Genomic DNA, 20,906 nt, shown 5'->3' with positions numbered 1-20,906 from the left:
CGAATGATTGAATTGATGAATACAGATTCAGTATAAAAAGAATAAGAAGATTTTCCGGTGATTCAAACTCTAGATTTCACAGGAAAAAATATCGAATTTTTTTCTTCGGATTTTCAGCTAATGAAGATCGGGTTCTCTCCCTCTTTCTGTTTTTCTTTCCGTTAATAACTGATTCTTGATTCAAATTAATAAATATATATGAGGGGCATATTTGTAACGTTGCAGAATCTTTAATGGACCCCTGGTGGGTTTTGGAACGAGAAGGGTATATTTTTTGTGTTATTAGGATATTTATGAAACCCATGAAAAAGGAGGGACAATTATATAATTACCACTTTATTTAAACAACACAACACTTAAGTTTTTTTGTCTGTACACAAAACAAAACAAAACAAAACAAAACAAAACAAAAACTTCAATTGATCTCTTTTTTACATTTACACACTATGAAAACAATAATCGTAAAAATTAATTATTACAACTAGTATAGCACGCATGCGCGATGCACCTGCCGTTCCGTTCATTCCGTAATTTTATTTTTTCGTATATTAGTTAACGGTTAAAGTCAACAATTGTTCAATGATCAAAGTCAACTATCAACGCCAAGTGCTGAAAATTAATTTCAAGCTAATCTGTAAAAAGTAAATATGACTAAACTTGAATTTTTCATTTAATAATTTTTCAGTCATAAATGTCTTTTTACATCAAGAATGTGTATTTGTAACTCGTAGTTTTCTAAGTCAAAAAGACTTCTTTATACACAACATTTTTCATGTATGTTCCCTTCTTCTTTGCAATGGTGCCTTTAGTCACTAATACTTTCGTGTTGCTACTTGACACTCGTCTCGAGAGAGCAACGTACAGTTGACCATGGCTGAACACATGTTCAGGGGAAAAAATGCATGTGTTTCGATCGTCTGCGCTTGCGCCTTGTTGACTGTAAAGGCGAATCACAAACTGATCGGAAACTATTTACGTTTAAAATTGTATGGGAGCTTCAGATTCTCAGGTGGCTCCAGTGTCATCCTGTGAATGAAGACTCGTGTACCTATGTAATTTCCACTAAATATTACAACATCTATACAGTTTGGGAAGAACTCTTTGATTATTAACCCGATACCATTATATAGACCATTTTTTGCATCAACATTACACAATAACATAATAGCGCGTCGATCTTCAATTTCAAAATATAAGATGGCAAACCTCAGGAGCAATGTTGTTCAGGTATTCTTGTTGGTAAAAGACCGTGAGTATCGTCGTCTACAGAATCAAATGAGTACAATAGAACCTCTTTTTCAGGAAAGATGCTAAGTACTCGGTCATTAAGCTTCTCGACGTACTCGTTCAATAGTATGATCAATGCCCTATTGACCATGTAGTCTTTATCTCTGGAATTTTCCACCAAGTTTGGAAATGTTACATCTATAAGCCGAGACAAAGAAGAATCACTAACCCATGGTATGACCATATCTTCCGGAACCTTTATCATGTCATTAGCAACGCACGATTCATCCCCGTCACCAACACGCATCAAAAACTCAGAATAATATGCATCCTCGGCTGCATGGCATATTCTTCTTCAGATGCAAAACATTTACACTTTCCCACAAACGTGACCTGTTAAGAATGCAATGTAACTCAATATCATTTCGAATTATCCTCGTAAAAGTTAATTAAGTACCAGAGTTTAAGAAACATTAAGTATCGCATCATATTAATATAAAATAATTTTTTTATCTTAAAAGGAAAAAAAAATGTAATGTACCTGCTAAGACATGCATCAACTGTTTGTCCCCTTGTACTCCTTGGATTCACTGGTAGTACCTGGAGGAAATCATCTCCCATGATTATAATTTTTCCACCAAATGGTTCAACTATCTCAGTGATATCCCTCATCATCCGATCAAATGCGTCCAAAGAGTAGCGATGCGCCATTGTAGCTTCATCCCACATAAGGACGGTAGCATGCCTCAAAAGTTTAGCTTCCTTAGTTTGCTTCTTAGTACGACACATTGAAGTTGATGTCGGTGTCATCGGAAGATGAAACCTTGAGTATGCTGTCCTCCCACCAGGTAGCATCAATTCCCAACGTGGATGTTGCTAACGCAATACCACCATTTTTCCTGACAGTCGCCAGAATAACACGATAGAGGCATGTCTTCCCAGTACCTCCCGGGCCATCTATGAAGAAGACTTTACTTTTCTTTTTCTCAATTTCTCCCATGATTGTATCGTAGGCCCTAGACTGGTCTTCATTCAATTTTTGGACAGAAGACAGGTCTTCGTCGGATATATGAATCGACAACTCCTCTTGAATCAGACTGGAAATCTCAAAGTCCTCACCCAATGTTCCTACAATTCGCGGTAGATCATACAAGTATATATCTTTATCGTGCTGCTTAAGGATCAAATTCAACTCGCGAAGAAGACGATCTGATAAGAATGTCGAGCTTGTATTGCTTGAACTCGAGTAATCCTCGATCATGATGTTGAAAAATTCATCCCAAAATTCTCTCATGCCTGATGGATTACAAAATTTCAAGATAGAGGCGAATTTATTCTCAGAACAGACGACATCTTGATTGTTTCTGCTTCAGCCAAAGACGCTCTCGCACTCTAATCATTCTCTAAGAGTCCCAGTTTTTCGGCAGCTCTCTTGAATGTCCGACATGTTTCTCCATCAAAAAACAATAGATCATCAAAAGAAGTCGGACCTCTAACGTGGTTTAGAATGTGCCTTAAGGACCACACCTCTCCTGCACATGAAGGTACTGTATAAACCCTCTCTATCGGCTTCTGCGTACTTCGTCTTCTTCTCCACTATTTGGTTTTTGTATCCCAACAGTAGTGTTCTGAAAATTCATGGTATAACAACTCTCTCGCTCTAGGATCACGAGCATTTGTAACAAAGAAATCTGTCAAAGTTGTTCTCAAATTCCTCTCATCAGACAAAATTTCATCTAACGTTTGATAATCATAGTACCTGACATTCTGTTGATTGGGAAGATGTATCTGTAATCTCACTACCGAAGGATAGACCTTGTAAAGAGGAAAGCTAAAGATTTTCCTCATTGCCTCTTGTGCACAAACCCATCTTGCATTTTTATACCTTTTTATATCGTCATGGTCTTCTGGCTGCACTCCAAAAGATACATAATCCGGATCCTTATACACATACTTGTAAAGATATTTAACACTCTCCACACTGCTATAAATTTCCACGTTTATATGACAATCATACTTCTGTAATAGCCAAGGGTTATAAGGTACAACCATTATCTACTTCAAAACTCTCACTCTTGCATATGCATCGTCTATCATTACGTCTCCTGTGAACAAGGTATGCATCTTTTCCTTGCACAGTACACTCAGAAAATTCTTTAGTAAAGTTTCTCTTACATTTACCATCCCTCATGCACTTACTACCACATGGACCGTGAATCATCCGCTTTTTCACACCCTCGTGTAGTTCTGGCTCTTCCTTAGGGTTAGGTATTTCTGCTCTCACTATCTTGTCATAATCACCGGGACCTTGTGTTAGAGCATAGCTCGGTTGATCCCACCAAGCGTTGGTATGTCAAGTTTAGTTGTCATATTTTAGTGAATCAAAACTCATGTTAAGAGTCGCTTTATTACGTACTAGAGTCAACTTCGTATAGGTTAGCTTGAAAGTATTAGGATATGAGACATTACAAGTATTGCGAAGACTTGAAGATGTGAAGAACCAAGGAGCTACAACGACAACAATCATCCTTCCACTTGAGGTTAGTGATATTTGACTTGAACTGTTTCGTTTGCTAACGTATCTTTCAAGTCGTGCATATAGAAAACAAAACTGCGAAGCATATTTGAACTCTAGATAGACATAGTATTAAGGAATACAATACGAGGTTTATTGCTTAACCATTAAACTTTGCAGATAAGACATCGCCATTATCATTTTAATGCTATTATGATTATGTATGGGTATAAGGTGAGGATTTCATCCTAGGGAACAATGATTTACATGTGTTCTAAGGAAGTAAGTTCATAAACTTGTTTGTGAACCGAAAAGGAAATTTCCAGGTGTTATTGGTTTTGTTATTCATTGATTATCTTATGAACAACCAATATGTGTGATTGAGTATAACCGCTCAAAACTTGTTTGTGTTCTTGGTAGAACTATTCAAAAAGGCCTGACTTATGTATTGGTATGACTTTTATTAGTGAATCCGATCTTAAGTAATCACCTGAGATGGTATGATCGGGTTTGTGATTTTATGTCTGACCAAAACTGGGAAAAGGGGAACCGATCCTAGTAATAGGTACAGTACATCACAAAGGAGAACCGATCCTTGTATGAGGTGCAACAGGTTTATAGCAGAAAGGGGAACCGATCCTATGGACATGTGCAACACGTTTTTAGGCAAAGGGGAACCGATCCTATGGACATGTGCAACACATTCAAGTTAGATACCATATATATGTGGGGAACCGATCCTAGTACCTAGTCAACCGAATTTTGGAAAGCTAGTGTGACTATGCACAATACTCACATGGAAGGTATAATCGGAACTTGTTTTGGTCGAACCGTTAAACCCATGATTTGTGATTGAATGATTATTTGATCAATCACATAGTTCTTGAAAGTCAGATGAACCAATTCTAAACTTGTTTGGAAGTGTGGAAAATCGGTTTCAAGGTTGTAAGTATGAAAGAGAACTTACAAAGTTAGGATGTCGACATACTTTGAACTCGTGCTGTGAATGTTTATTATTTAATTGTTCAAAGTTATTCCTTAATAGCTAAGGGAAGATAATCCCAGGATCGAAACATAAATAAGTTAAGAGTCTTTTAATTAAGGTTATTAATTTCATTTTGTAGGGAAATAAGAATTAGTAATGTGCATTTACTAATTAGATTTTTCCAAGAGATTTCGATTATTATTTTTGGACAGAGCATTTCCAGGAATTATGGAAATCGAATTTGTGCTTTAATGAGTATCTTGAGAATATTTTCGGTTTTGGAAATTCCTTGGTGTCCAAACTTCCTAGTCTATAAATACTTGAAGTTTGCATTTATAGCAAACTAATCCTTCGTAACAGCAAACTACCTCTTGTTGTGCTGCTACTGGTGAAGCCGCCTATTCAGAGAGGAGAGTAACCTAATTAGGAGAAATTTCTTACGACCGCTCGGTTTAAAGTCTTCTTTGGGATTGTGAAGCTCTAGTCACTACCGTTGGTGGGAAACTAGATAATTGCGGTTTATCTTTTGTTTTCATTGATTTGATTGACTAACGGTGATTGAAATTTGATTGCACATAATTTGTTTATGCTTGATAATATTCTCTTCTGATATAAGATTCACTCAAACTAGTTCAGAGTTTCGACAAGGATCTTTAGACTGTTGTTAGTTTTAAAGACGATCTTGTGATAATCCATTGTTAACAGACTCTATTCTGTACGTGATTGATCACAAGAGATTCAAGTGATTGTGTGCAGGTGTTTATTGAAGATATAAGAAGATTTGAAGACGAAGAAGATACTGAAGATTTCTGATTTGTGAGTTCATAATCTTTGGTGTGCACAATACTTGTTTCGGTAAAAAGAGCATCCAATTAATAATCGGTTTTATCCTTGTGATAGAATTGGATTGATTAATTGAGTAGATCGGCATCAACACAATTCTTTGGATTAAGAGTATTGATCGCAAAATATTAACGATTACTTTGGTAATTGAACATAAGATAGATCTAAGGATCTGACGAAGAAGTTTATGTTAAGATAAACAAAAGAGCCTTTGTCCGACTCATATCACTTGGTTGAAGAGAGTTGATACCAAACAAATTTGTTGTTCATTTACTGTTTGGAATACGAACCAAAGGAATTGATCCAAGTAGTGACTTATTTATAAGTTGGAGGCGTGGGAATACAGACGGAACTAGGTGAACTATCAGTTTAGTTGCTTGGTCTCAACTATACGAAGTTGGTGTAATTTTGTGTAGCGGCTTAATCCTGAGAGTATTTAATTCTGTACTAGGTCCCGGGGTTTTTCTGCATTTGCGGTTTCCTCGTTAACAAAATCTTGCTGTGTCATTTACTTTTATTTTCTGTATTATAATTGTTTTATTATAATTAAATTAAATCACACAAACGTTAATTCCTATTTACTTGATAAGTGAATCCTATTGTGTTTGGTTAAGTCTGAACTTTATCAAGTAAACATACTTCGTTGTTGTATTGTCTCGATCTCGTATCCCTAGAAAATCACACGAAGTGTGAACCGATTAGTTGTATTGTCTCGACTCAGTCCATAGACAATCACTTTCGGAGAAAGGGCTTATAGGTAGGAAAAGTTTTAGATTGAGGTATATTTGGGTACCCTCGTCTTTTCACCTTGTAATTTGTCTTCCTCACTCAAAATAATTAACATATGAACATGAGGCAGACCTCTTTTTTGAAACTCAACAACATGCACATGGGCAGCTGCTCTGTCAAATATTGACTTGGTAAAAAGATCTACCTTTAGCGATCTTCAAGCTTTGCAGGGAACACCCTTGTAATCAGATCAGGTCTATCCGCTGCACATTGACCCGGCCCCAGGTTGGACACGATTTTCTCCCAAAGTGGGTTGAAAGTCATTGTAATGAACAAATCAGGATTTCCATACTTTTGCACCAGTGCCATTGCATCCTAATACGCTGGTACATGTCATGGGGGATGCCTATGTATGAGGAAGGAAGCACTTTCCTTTGACCAAGATTCTCTATCATAAAAAAACAAATTTCATATTTCAAGGAAGTACTTTCCTTTAACTGTTTTTCGTTATCCTATAACATTTCACAGTAAGTATCTAAAGATAAAGAATAAAATTAACGTAGCTAGGCTTAATTGGCATTGGGTCAAAAAATAAAGTGATTATCTATTACTTACTTGCACTGGTTTCGCCGGACATTCATGCATCTTGTAGACCTTGATGGAAATCATCTCTTATCTCCTCTTGATGATCCCATAACCATCTAAGTCTATAAGAATCAATCTTCACCCAGTTATCCACAACATATTTTGTTGTAGTCTTTCACCTCGAAGAAGAAACGACGTGTCATTACTTCGAATCTGTCAAACAATAACGGTAGAAAATATATAAATTATTTGTGTCAACATAATATGTGTAAGTTCAATTGTAAAGTGTGACGTACCGGAAAATTACGCCTTTGGGGCGTTGTCCCGCAGGCCGTAACTCCCCCGGTGCGCCATGATGAAGCTACGATACGGGACTCCAAGCTAGGAAAATGCACGTCCATCTGCCCTTGCAAGCATACTTGAGGAGCATGATGCAGCTAACTTAGCTTCCACACCGTTCCAAACTTACCCTTGTCCGCAAAAGGGTGTAAGGCTATAAGGACAAGGCCAATGCACATTGCATGCATCACTGGCTTGCCTCTACGTAGGGAATTCATCAATGAATTTCCTATCTAGCTGAGCAACCGTCATACCCCCGAGTCTTGTCCAGGCGTGAGCCTTGGACTTTGGCATAGGCCGCACCAAGACCTTGCCATTCCCTACCTTATCTCGTTTACTAACTCTACGTAGCTTGATAGGAAGTATGAGCATCCACTTGCTGGCATGCAACTAAGCCTCATCAAGTATGGCCGCAATCATCTCTTGCGTCGAGCTACCGAGCCAGATGATATGAGAGGCCAGAATGTCGCAATCATCTCACAATTAGATGATATGAGCGACATAGTGCTGGACCGGTAATGGTGCAACTCATTGCGGCTGCCTACGTACCCTTCCTTACTCTAAAGGGATCAAGCACAAACCATAGTTCATCCACGAAGGGATAAAAGCTTAAACAACTCGTTTGCAAGGCCGTAGCCTATCAAACATGGTAATAGCCTGGTTCGTAGGCCATTCCGTCAATATGCACAATGATTATACATCATCGGGTCCGCGACATGGCATAGTGATGCCTAAGCATCAAATGCCCTCTTCGCAAAGCTACGCAGCTATTAATGAGCCTTAGGCATCATTTATACTCTTCTGGCTAAGCTATGAAGCTTACTTGGTACATAGTCCGCATATGCACCTTCAACCAAGTACCCCTACCTACATATGTCTTAATGGAATTTCTACAAGTATGTTTAGGGGAGCAAATTGACATGCTTGCTTCATTGTTCATCGCAATGATTGCGTTACTTTGCAATGATTGTGTTACTTTGCAATCATTGCGTTACTTCGCAATGATTGTGTACAATGATTGCGCAACACTCGTTCGGCCATCCCTCTCTGGCCTGATGCACAATGATTGTGCGATATTGGCTCTAGGCCAATAACTTTCGTAATGCGCAATGATTACGCTGCAAGCTCAATGCCACATACACAACTGGCCTAATGTATCATGTTGATGCAACATTGACCCTTGGAAAAATGCCAAACATAAAGCTCCATTTTGGCGCGACATTGGCCTTAAGCCAATCTACCGCGTACCATGCAACAGAAGCTTTAGATGAAGCTTCATCTCAGGCCATGGCGCATCTTTTAGCATGCGCCATGCTAAAAACACAATGTGTTACACTCTTCACCCCTTTAAATAAGTTCGTTCCCAAAATTAAAAACCAAAAACTATTGTGGACAATCTCTTCGGTTTGGATTTCCTGAGCAAAAGTCCCATACCGGATGCTCAGAAATCACGGGTTTCTTCAAGTTATCGTGAACAACAATTTAGACCTTCTGAGCAACCATCCCATACCGCCTGCACAGGAATCCAAAAGTGCCCACAACAATACCAAGAATCGCAATTGGCCAATGCTAAGAGGATATCTCGACCAGGTATCCTAGATGGCATCCCATACTACCACCCAAGAATCCCTAAGGTTCACAAGTTTAAAGATGTCATCGAAATGACAATATTTTAGCACAGTACTGTGTGGAACAGTTTCCAGTTCCAACCATCCCTGACGGTCATCCAGGTTGCCACTTGTAAGTGGGATGCTAGCCGGGCCTGACAACGCACACCCTTGGCCAGTTGCCAACTTGTGGGGATGATCAGTCCCATTGTCTACCCACCGTCCCAGACGGTCTTCCGGATATACACTCGTAAGTGGGGTTCCACTTAGGCCAGGAAAACTCACAGTACTTGAACAAGCTCAACTCGATTCCCATAGTAACTCGCTAAGCAGTTACAAACTCTTTCGGTGCAAAAGTTGGCCTACTCTCCAACTTTAAGTTTCCATTAAGGAAAATGCTCTCCAATGAGTCCACTCCGCACAAGTCCCTAGAGTTTTCTCGGAACTTGCTCTGATACCAACTGTGCCGGACCGGAAAGTTACGCATTGGCGCGTTGCCCCGCAGGACGTAACTTCCCCAGTACGCCATGATGAAGCTACGATCCGGGCCTCAACGCTAGGAAAATGCACGTCCATATGCCTTTGCAAGCATGCTTGTGGAGCATGATGCAACTAACTTAGCTTTCATACCGTTCCAAACTTACCCTTGTCCGCAAAAGGGTGTAAGGACATAAGGCCAAGGCCAATGCACATTGCATGCATCACTGGATTGCCTCTACGTAGGGAATTCATCATTGAATTTCCTATCTAGCTGAGCAACCGTCATACCGCCGAGTCTTGTCCAGGCGTGAGCCTTGGAATTTGGCATAGGCCGCACCAAGCCCTTGCCATTCCCTATCTTATCTCGTTTACCAACTCTACATAACTTGATAGGAAGTATGAGCATCCACTTGTTGGCATGCAACTAAGCCTCATCAAGTATGACCGCAATCATCTATTGCGTCGAGCTACCGACCCAGATGATATGAGAGGCCATAATGTCGCAATCATCTCACAATTAGATGATATGAGCGACAAAGTGCTGGACTGGCAATGCTGCAACTCATTGCGGCTTCCTACGTACACTTCCCTACTCTAAAGGGATCAAGCAAAGACCGTAGTTCATCCATAAAGGTACAAAAGCTTAACCAACTCGTTTGCAAGGCCGTAGTCTAGCAAAAATGGTAATAGCCTGGTCCGTAGGCCATTCCGTCAATATGCACAATGATTATACATCATCGGGTCCGTGACATGGCATAGTGATGCCTAAGCATCAAATGCCCTCTTCGCAAGGCTACGCAGCTATAAATGAGCCTTAGGCATCATTTATACTCTTCCGGCTAAGCTATGAAGCTTACTTGGTACATAGTCCGCATATGCACCTTCAACCAAGTACCCCTCCCTACATATGTATTAATGAAATTTCTACAAGTATAATTAGGGGAGAAAATTGACATGCTTGCTTCACTGTTCATCGCAATGATTGCGTTACTTTGCAATGATTGTGTTCATTCGCAATGATTGCGCAACACTCGTTCGGCCAGCCCTCTCTGGCCTGATGCATAATGATTGTGCGATATTGGCTCTAGGACAATAACTTTCGTAATGTGGAATAATTATGCTGCAAGCTCAAGGCCACCTACCAAACTGGCCTAATGCATCATGATGATGCAACATTGACCCTTGGCCAAATGACAAACATAATGCGCCATTTTGGCGCGACATTGGCCTTAAGCCAATCTACCGCGTACCACGCAACAGAAGCTTTAGATGAAGCTTCATCTCAGGCCATGGCGTATCTTTTAGCATGCACCATGCTAAAAACACGGGGTGTTACATAAAGTGTAGTTGTTAAACATTTATATCATATATGAAAAAGCGGGGGTACAACAACCACACCCAATATTTCGATTAGCAATCTGTATGGACTAGCTCCAATATACTTTTCAAGAGAATCAACTAGACTCAATCTTAATAAAGTATATCAATGAGTTCTAATATCTCTATTTCACAATGTAATCAGCAAATCAAACAGATGGAAATCCGTGAACCTGATTATTATGTGAAATAACTTGAACGGTACCAAAGACCAATGTCCAAGTGTCAATCAATGTAAATCAACAACCAAAGGTTGGATATTCTAATTGATTGATATTAACGCACAACCTGTGATATTTCAATTATATAACAAAATATAATACATAAAAGAAATAATACAGACACCAGAATTTTGTTAACGAGGAAACCGCAAATGCAGAAAAATCCCGGGACTTAGTCCAGATTGAACACACAATGTATTAAGCCGCTACAGACACTATCATACTACAAACTAACTTCGTTCTGGACTGTAGTTGAACCCCAATCAATCTCACACTGATCCAAGGTACAGTTGCGCTCCTTACGTCTCTGATCCCAGCAGGATACTATTCACTTGATTTCTTTAGCTAATCTCACCCACAACTAAGAGTTGCTACGACCCAAAGTCGAAGACTTTAATAAAAAAATTTGTATCACACATAAAAGTCTACGATAATAGATAAAGCTGTCTCCCACAAAAATACCTACAAGTTTTTGTCCGTCTTTGGATAAATCAAGGTGAACAGGAACCAATTGATAACCCAGACTTATATTTCCGAAGAACATCATAGTATTATCAATCACCTCACAATAATCTTAATCGACGCGGCGAAAGAAGATATTGCGGAATCACAAACGATGAGACGAAGATGTTTGTGACTACTTTTATATCTTGCTTATCGGAGATAACAATGTCAAGCCAATCGTTACGATTGTACTCAACACAATAGAATCATCAAGATCAGATCACACAACTACAAGAAAGTAGTATCGGTCTGGCTTCACAATCCCAATGAAGTCTTCAAGTCGTTAACCTATAAGGTCTCGAGAAGAAACCTAAGGTTAAAGGAGAATCGACTCTAGCTTATGCAACTAGTATCACATAGGAAGTGTGGGGATTAGGTTTTCCAGTTGCTAGAGTTCTCCCTTATATAGTCCTTCAAATCAAGGTTTGCAATCAATGTTAGCTTAGTAACAAAGCATTCAATATTCACCATTAGAAGAAAACCTGATTAGATTCAAGCTAATATCTTTCAACCGTTGGATCGAAAACTTAGCTTGTTACACACAAATGAAATGCACGATTTTAGGTTTGTGTAAACGTACCCAAACATGTACATTTGTTGGTTCAACAGTAGTTAACCAAATGGTTAGCCATATGAGCACTTTCATATCAACCATATTCTTCTTCACCATAACTAGTTCAAATGACTCAAATGAACTAGTTAGAGAGTTGTTCAATTGTATAAATCTTATATAACTATACAAGACACAATCGAAGCAAAAACGATTTGATTCACTCGAATCGATTCATGAACTTTATAGCCACGATTTGCAAATTGCATTCCTTAGTTAATATAAATATATTTCACAAATAATCGTCTTTAGATATAACCAACTCAAGTACGCGGACTTAGTTCGCGGACTTAAGTTCCCGAAAGGAGTTCACAAACTCCAGCAGATATTCTCGGGATGAGAACCTCCGCCATTTCGTGGACTGAGTTCACAGCTCTTTGTTCCGGTTTTCTTGATCAATAAAGTACGCATACTTTGGTTCAAGGAATAAAGACTTATACATATATGTGTTGCCACACAATGCTTATATCCAACATTGGTTATATAATCTAAACTCTCATTTCAATCATTGAAACATTCTTAGAGGACATTATATAGTTGTTATTCATAAACCATTTTTCGTTAAAGCCATTTTCAAAGTGATTGAAACATAACATGACTTTCGTCACTAGGTAAAGATGAACTTGGCCAAAGCGAAAGCTTACCAACACATATTTCGAAAAATAGATAAGCGAGATAAACTCGGCTCGAAATAGCAAATGTGTATAATCAAAGTATATATAGCTAAAAGACTTTTGTCTCAAGATAGGAGATAGAGTAGATAGACTTTTGAGTGATAAATAAGTTCAAGTCTCCACATACCTTTTAGTCGCTGATGTTCCACCAGTTCCTTGAGTAGATATTCATCTTAAATGATGATCGCCATGGAGTTCTTGAGCTCAAGCACACTTTCTATCCTAGTCCGATACTTAGCTATAGTAGATTAGAAATCAAGACTTATAGTTTTGATCACTAACATTGACAAACATGCTTGAGATAACAACGCATGTGAGTTCGACCGAGCAGTGCTCTAACAATCTTCCAACTCATCTATTTCATCATGTGTCTTCAGAAGATTTCTACCATACAATCATCCACATCATATCATCATCGCGATCAGAAGGTCCAGACACTGAACAACCTAAAGTCAAGGATGGACTGACAACGCAACCACAATCTCCAAGGTTAGCCCTGACATGATCGTTGCCGAGCATATATTTGATCCATCCATCCCAAGAATGCAATGGAGTTTGGTAAATTTTGGAATCCACTGGAGAGATACTGAAGATGAAAGCACGGATCCAGACGAGCAACAGAAAACAGAAGAGGGTCGACACCTCTTTTCATGCGGATGGAGTTTCTAGAGTTTGAACAGAATAAAGATTCCTTCTTGCTTCATGAACGGGAAGAGATGACTGGGCGCGACTATGCCACCTCGGGGCCCGCAACATCCCTCCTGAGTTTTATTGTCGGGTTGTTTTCACCTCCTGAACGAGCTCAAAACCTAAATATTCCATCGTTGGGAGATAGGAAATTATTTTTCGATCATGGAGGGGAGGACCGTCAAAATCCGAGTTCGTACGAGAATTCTACAACGATTCTAGTAAAGGGCGCTAATTAGGGTTTCGACATGACAAACCCTAATTTAGACAAAGTTGACATCATTCCACAGAACTGAAGCCAGTCGTCACGCTTCCACGGAACTGAAGCCAGTCGTCATCCTTCCACGGAAGTGAAGCAAGTCTCCACCATTCCACGGAACTGAAGCCGGTCGTCGCCCTTCCACGGAACTGAAGCCAGTCGTCACCCTTCCACGGAACTGAAGCCAGTCGTCACCCTTCCACGGAACTGAAGCCAGTCGTCACCCTCCCATGGAACTGGAGCCAGTCGTCACCCTTCCACGGAACTGAAGCCAGTCGTCATCGTGCCACGGGCCCGCAACATCCCTCCTGAATTCTCCCTGAGTTTTACTGTCGGACTGTTTTCACCTCCTAAATGGGCTCGAAACCTAAATATTCCCGCGTTGGGAGGTAAGAAATTATTTTCCAATCGAAATGGAGGAGCTGACCGTCAAAATCCGAGTTCGTACGAGAATTCTACACGATTTTAGTAAGAGGCGCTAATTAGGGTTTCGGCATGCCAAACCCTAATTTAGACAAACTTGTCAGGCGTCGTCACCACCGTTTGGTAGCCGAAGTTCCAGCGCCATCACCACCGTTTAGTAGCTGAAGTTCCAGCGCCATCACCACCGTTTGGTAGCAGAATTTCCGAAACCTGTTTCCACCATTCCACGGACCGAAGATAGTATCCAGCGCCAGCGGCTCCATTCCAAGCCGCACCATGCCAGCGGCTCCATTCCAAGCCGCACCATGCCAGCGGCTCCATTCTAAGCCGCACACTGCCAGAGGATCCATTCCAAGTCGCACCATGCCAGCGGCTCCAAGCCAGCAACGCCAAAAACTCCGCGTTCCCCATCCTAGCCAAGATGACGCCAACTTTTTGCATCCCGGACAGCAACCACCACTACCACTCCGCGGCCTAGCTAGCAGCACCACAAGAAGAATCTACGCAAAGCCACCAGCGCAAGAATCACGAATTCTCCTTACCTCCCGAAAAAGGTTAGACGGATCTTCCTGGCCATCTCTTCATGACTTGCCGTTTCGATTTTGTCCTTGTCTGTCACCATCTGATGCTTACCTCGCAACAAAGCCCCTGTTCCGAGCTAAGCAGGGGACTTAATGTTGATGGTGGTTTTTATCTTAGGGTTAAAATCGTAAAAACCTTAGTCCAATAATGACGTCACACTTGAGTAATAATGTCACCACTAGCACATTTATTGAACCGTCCAACATGTCTGCGTAAAATTACAAGGGTACCTTTTTTTACGTATATGCCATGTTCCACGGCAGAGCCCTCAGTACTGACTGGCATCATCTCTACACATGCCAGCCACGCATGCTAGCTAAACGTGCCAATGGCATGCTATGCCAGCCATATCTCCGCGCCAAAGGCATGCCGACCATGCCAGCCACACCACCGTGCCAATGGCCTGCCATGCCAGCCACATCTCCGTGCCAAGGCATGCCAACCATGCCGCCCCTACCACATGCCGCTGGCTGCCAAACGAAGGGTTGCAATAATCAACGACTACCCTTCCATCTGAGATGCAGATCTAAGCCGTCCAAGTTCTCCACATAACGCATGGAAACTTCCGGCCCAAGTCCAAACATCACGGTTTTGCCAAAACCCTAATTTTGGTCGCGCCTAAAATATGCCAAAGCCATGCCGGCCCTACCACATGTCGCTGGCTACCAAACGAAGGGTTGCAACAATCAACGACTACCCTTCCATCTGAGATGTAGATCTCAGCCGTCCAAGTTCGCCACCAAACGCATGGCAACTTCCCCAAGGCCAAACATCACGGTTTTGGCAAAACCCTAATTTTGGTCGCGCCTAAAACATGCCAAAGCCATGCCGGCTCTACCACATGCCGCTGGCTGGCAAACGAAGGGTTGCAACAATCAACGGCTACCCTTCCACCTGAGATGCATATCTCAGCCGTCCAAGTTCGCCACCTAACGCATGGCAACTTCCGGCCCAAGGCCAAACATCACGGTTTTTCCAAAACCCTAATTTTGGCCACGCCTAAAACGTCCCAAATCCATGCCGTCCCTACCACATGCCGCTGGCTGCCAAACGAAGGGTTGCAACAATCAACGGCTACCCTTCCACTTGAGATGCAGATCTCAGCCGTCCAAGTTCGCCACCTAACGCATGGAAACTTCCGGCCCAAGGCCAAACATCACGGTTTTTCCAAAACCCTAGTTTTGGCCACGCCTAAATTATGACAAAATCCTAGCTCGGCCGCGCCTAAACCATGCCACTGGATGCATACGAAGGGTTGAAACAATCAACGGCCACCCTTCCTCCTGAGATACGAATCTCAGCCATACAAACTTTCCACCAAACGATTTGTGACAATCTCTTGGCCACGACGCCAAAACCCTAATTTGGTCGTGCCAAGAGCATGCAAGCGCTGCAACCATGCCGTTGGTTGCCAAACGAAGAGTTGCAACAATCTACGGCTACCCTTCCTCCTGAGATGTAGATCTCATCCGTACAAACCTTCCACCAAACGACTCGTGTCAATGTCTTGGCTGCAATGCTAACTCTTGGTCACGACACCAACTTGGATGCGATGCTAACTCTCTGGTCACGGCACCAACCTGGCTACGATTCCTATTCTTTGGTCACGACACCAACTTGGCTACAAACGCCAAATCCTTTGGCCACGCCATACTAGCAACATGCTACACGTTTTCCACGAAAACACTCGAGACATCAAAATATGTCACAAACTGGGGGATGCTCATCAGGGTATTGGTCTGGCGGTTTACAGCGTGCGGCGTACACTACGCTCGTTACAGGAAAGTGTCATAAGGGTGAGGCGGTTAGTAAATACAAGAAGTAATGGTGAAACTTTTCCTTCATTATGGAAACATCAATTCCAGGCGTTACCCGTTACCATTTTCTTTCATTTACTCAACCGTTTCCACTTCTTACGAGACCAGGGTACGTTTCTTTGCGACTTGTATAAATAGGTCTCACCTATTTCCACCAAAGACTGGTTTGGTCAGGAGAATACAACACTCAGAAATCACTTGTTAGCTTTCCCATTTGTTAGCTTTCCACTTTCTAATACAAGTCGCCAAAAAACTACTCTTCCCGAATCAACCATTCTGGTCTCAACACTCTCTTCGCTTCCCTCCCTATACCAACCCTTCTCATTCACTTTGTGACCGAAGCAAGTCTGGAACGACTATTTCTTGGTTTAGGCCGGATTTGTACAGATTGATCTCTCGAATCAAAGTACTCCCTTGCAGTAGATATCAAAATCACCAAAATCAGCAGAAACTGTTTTCACCCTCAAACAGGTAGATATCACCTTGAACACGAAATATGTATACACCTTCTCTATTATCATCCAATTCTCTATCATAATTCACCCCAATTGACGTTAATGAGAAACATTGATTATAGCGTCGTATGTACCTCCGAAAGTGTTCCCCTACTTCCGTTTGATCTTCATGCAGCTCCAGAAGCTCAATAGGAGGGGGAACAAATGGTAAAACAACTTTCCCATCTGAACAACAAAAGCCTTTTGGTTCACATAAAAAATCATCGCTTGGCACTTTGAACATGTCCCTGAAGGAGGCAAATGGAACTTCTTGAATCCAACTTTATAGGTAATGCCTCTCGCAGAATTCAGGAATGAGTATTTTCCTGCAACACTTTGATGTGGGCGACCTCTCCCTTTTCCGACTTGAGTTCCCCGTGGATTTGCTGCACATAACCCAAACAACTCAGAATCTACGTATATTTCGGCATACGATGACTAACTATAGTGTTCATGTTAACAATTATTAACATGTACTTCTATCTTTCGGGAACCAACTTTCTTATCTTTATCTAGCATTTATTACAAAGAACACAGAGACATTATTGATCAATGTAGATTCACCAATATTATCTTAGCCATTCCGAACATATATGCCCATATACCCATTTTTTTTTTATATATACCTGTTTCAGAAAAGTTAAAAAAATTACATATTGCATTTGTGCATGCTGAGACTGTTGAGATTGAGCCTGCCCCGTGAGTCGAGGGCTTCTACGAAGATTTAAGCTGGAAGCAAGATTGTCATTTGTTGCTGCATACATTGATGCATTCATTCAGTCAGTGAAACTAATCATTCAGTAATCAAAAACTAAACTAAAAGAGTGGTTTGTCTGACTTACACGGTGGCCAATCACAATTCAATAATTTTTTTACTCATGTTTTCTTTAAAAATTGTGCCAACTTGATTTATTTTTTTACTAAAAAAAGACACTATATTGAATTAAAAACATAGATCCCACAAAGAGGTGATATCCCCGATATTTAATGTTCAAAGAAATGATCAAAAAATAAATAATCAAAAGTATGGTTGCTAGCTGAACTGTGGAAACAAAAAAAACTACATCAAAGAATGAAACAAACTCATCTAAGGAGTTCCCATGATTCCATCTCAGTTATAGAGCAACATATTTAGAGGATAGTTTTCAAATATATTAGTTTCCAACAACCAATTGAAAAGTAAGCATTTTATTTTATCAAGAAGTTGATTGTATTGCTTGAATTTTGTTGAATAACCCTTTTTCTTGCTCCACTCCCATAAAGTAGCTCTGATATCTTCTCTAAGGACCCAAACTAGCTTGAAAGTGTTGGAAAAGAAGTTCTGCAACTTCATAGTTTCAACACAATGAAAAAATAAGCGAGAGTGGATTCTGCAGCTTTCGTGCATAAGCTGCACCCGTTTACAACAATTACATTCCTTATAGTATCCACATTGGATACTACTTTGCAACATAAAGGCCAGTTGAAAAAAATCACCTTAAGGGATTCTTGGATTCCGTAAACTCTTGTATCAGAACCTGATCAAGTAATTAGTTTCAGTAACATAATATCAAGATTTTACTAAGAAAGTATTACCTGGTGTCCAAGGGAGATAATCATCACTAGTTTCAGTCAGTGTAGGAAAAATGACTAGCTGCAACAACTGGAAAATCATATCCACTTCTACTTCTCTAAGGGTTCTGGAGAAGTTAAAATCCCATGCAAGGACACCATTAGAGAAAAATATTATATCCTTAATAGAACTATGTTTGTTTTTTGAGAGTTTGTACAAAGAAGGAAATGAAGATTCCAAAGACTGATTCCCTATCCAATTATCTTTCCAAAGAAGAACTTTATTTCCACTTTGTAACTGAACTGAAGAGTTGTATTTGATGATTGCTTTTGAATTTGGAATGTCAGAGAACAGTCTTTAAATTCTCATTAGGTAGTAAAGCATTCTCATCACCACCAAATTTTTGCAGAATGACAGACCTCAATAAAGCATTTCTTTATTTTCCATATCCCCAACACCATTTGGCATGTAACGCTTTATTGATCAATCTTAAATTATTTATGCCTACACCTCCACCTCCACCTTATTTAGGTAAGTAAACTTTTTCCGAGCAACCTAACCTCTCTTCTTGACATTGTTAGTAGAAGCCCAAAGGAATTTTCTCATAATGTTATCTATTTGCCTCCCAACACTTGCAGGAATCTGGAACAATGAAAGATAGTAAATTGGAAGGATGCATAAGACTCTCTTAATGAGCATCAATCTTCCATCTGTAGTCAGAAATGTTATCTTCCAAGTGCCAAATCTCTGCTAATTTCTTACAAAATTACTTCCCAAACGGTACTAGATTTAGATTTACTCCCTAATGGAACTCCCAAATAATTCCAACGAAATTGAGTCGTTGAGCAACAAAAAATTGTTGCCTACTCCAACTGTTGTTGACTTCTTGAAATTAACCTTCACTCCCGAAGACATTTGAAAAGCAATCAACAAATTTTAAGGTCTATAATTTTCTCCTCATCATCATCTAAGAAGACTATCAAGTCATCAAAAAATTGTAAGTGAATGATTTGATCTCCAATAACAGAAGGCTTAAACCCTTACATAAGCTTCAGATCAACAGTCATCTGAATCATAAAAAACAACACATGTACCACCATAATAAATAGGAAAGATGAAAATGGATCACCTTGTCTTATTTATTTGTTATTTCTAAACAAACTAGAGCAGGAGCCATTTAAGAATCTAACTCACTTTTTTAATAGAAAATGAAATCTCATTCATTTTAATGATGATGATTGATTACATCTGCCTCAATTGGCTCTGCTAATTACAAAGACCAGTTGCAATTACACTCCTCTTCAACTAATAAAGTTTTAGCATAAACAACCACTTCTTATTCTACATTGTTTCCTAATCTAGGAACAAAATCAAGCGAGTTTAGAAAGAACACAATATCTGAAATTAAGCTACTTGTTGTCCATTTACTAAAATTTCCTTCTCGGTAGTTGTGTAGTTCATTTGGGCATCATTCAGAGTTTTGCTAGCATAATAAATCACATGAAGTAATTTGTTTTCTCGTTGTCCTAAAACGACACCTATAGCATAATCTGAAGCATCACACATAATCTCAAAGGGTAGGTTCCAGTTAGGTGCCTGGACTATGGGAGCGGTAGTGAGTAAAGTCTTAAGCTTCTCAAAAGCCTCTAAACAAGCATCATCAAAGACAAACTTAACATCTTTAGCAAGAAAATTGCAAAGAGGTCTAGAAATCAAGCTAAAATCCTTAATGAATCGACGGGAGATGCAACGTCGACTGAACCCTAACATGAAAGAGGTAGTTCGAAAAGAGGTGCTTAAGTTGTTAGATGCGGGTATTATTTACCCAATTTCAGACAGTAAGTGGGTCAGCCCCGTTCAGGTTGTCCCCAAGAAACCAGGTATCACTGTAGTCCAGAATGATAATAATGAGTTAATCCCAACCCGAGTGACCACGGGATGGCGTGTCTGTATTGAATATAGGAAATTGAACAAGGTCACAAGGAAGGATCACTTTCCCATTACTTTTATCGACCAAATGCTAGAGAGGTTAGCTGGACATAGTCATTATTGCTTCTTAGATGGCTACTCCAGATATAATCAGATCGTTATTGCCCCAGAAGACCAAGAGAAAACCACTTTTACCTGTCCCTTTGGTACCTTCGCGTATAGACGCATGCCTTTCGGGCTGTGTAATGCCCCTGCAACTTTTCAGCGTTGTATGATGAGCATATTTTCTGATATGGTAGAACGGTTCTTAGAGGTCATTATGGATGATTTTTCAGTATTTGGTTCATCTTTCGATGAGTGCTTGCATTATTTGACATTAGTGATGACTAGGTGTAAGAAAAAAAAATTAGTGCTTAATTGGGAAAAATGCCATTTCATGGTTAAATCAGGAATTGTGTTAGGGCACA

General features: G+C 40.2%; 1 protein-coding gene across 1 annotated transcript; it reads right to left on the bottom strand.

Moving 5' to 3' along the window:
• Nucleotides 1-1,207: 1,207 nt before the first annotated feature.
• Nucleotides 1,208-1,938, bottom strand: LOC113350604. Its single transcript, XM_026594743.1, has 2 exons — nucleotides 1,769-1,938; nucleotides 1,208-1,580 (listed from the first exon to the last, which is right to left on the bottom strand). The coding sequence occupies exons 1-2, from the start codon at nucleotides 1,936-1,938 to the stop codon at nucleotides 1,208-1,210; spliced, it is 543 nt and encodes a 180-aa protein (XP_026450528.1).
• Between the last annotated feature and the right edge of the window lie 18,968 nt (nucleotides 1,939-20,906).

This window comes from Papaver somniferum, chromosome 2 (assembly GCF_003573695.1).
Source record: "Papaver somniferum cultivar HN1 chromosome 2, ASM357369v1, whole genome shotgun sequence".
In the NCBI taxonomy this organism is placed as follows: domain Eukaryota; kingdom Viridiplantae; phylum Streptophyta; class Magnoliopsida; order Ranunculales; family Papaveraceae; genus Papaver; species Papaver somniferum.
This window is presented reverse-complemented; position numbering and strand designations above follow the sequence as displayed.

What these genes read in the sequence shown, in the direction of transcription:
- LOC113350604 (XM_026594743.1), bottom strand. Translation starts at nt 1,938, where the DNA reads ATGGCGCATCGCTACTCTTTGGACGCATTTGATCGGATGATGAGGGAT. An exon ending in GTTGATGCATGTCTTAGCAG is followed by an intron (nt 1,581 to 1,768) that starts GTACATTACATT and finishes TTGCATCTGAAG; the next exon opens with AAGAATATGCCATGCAGCCG.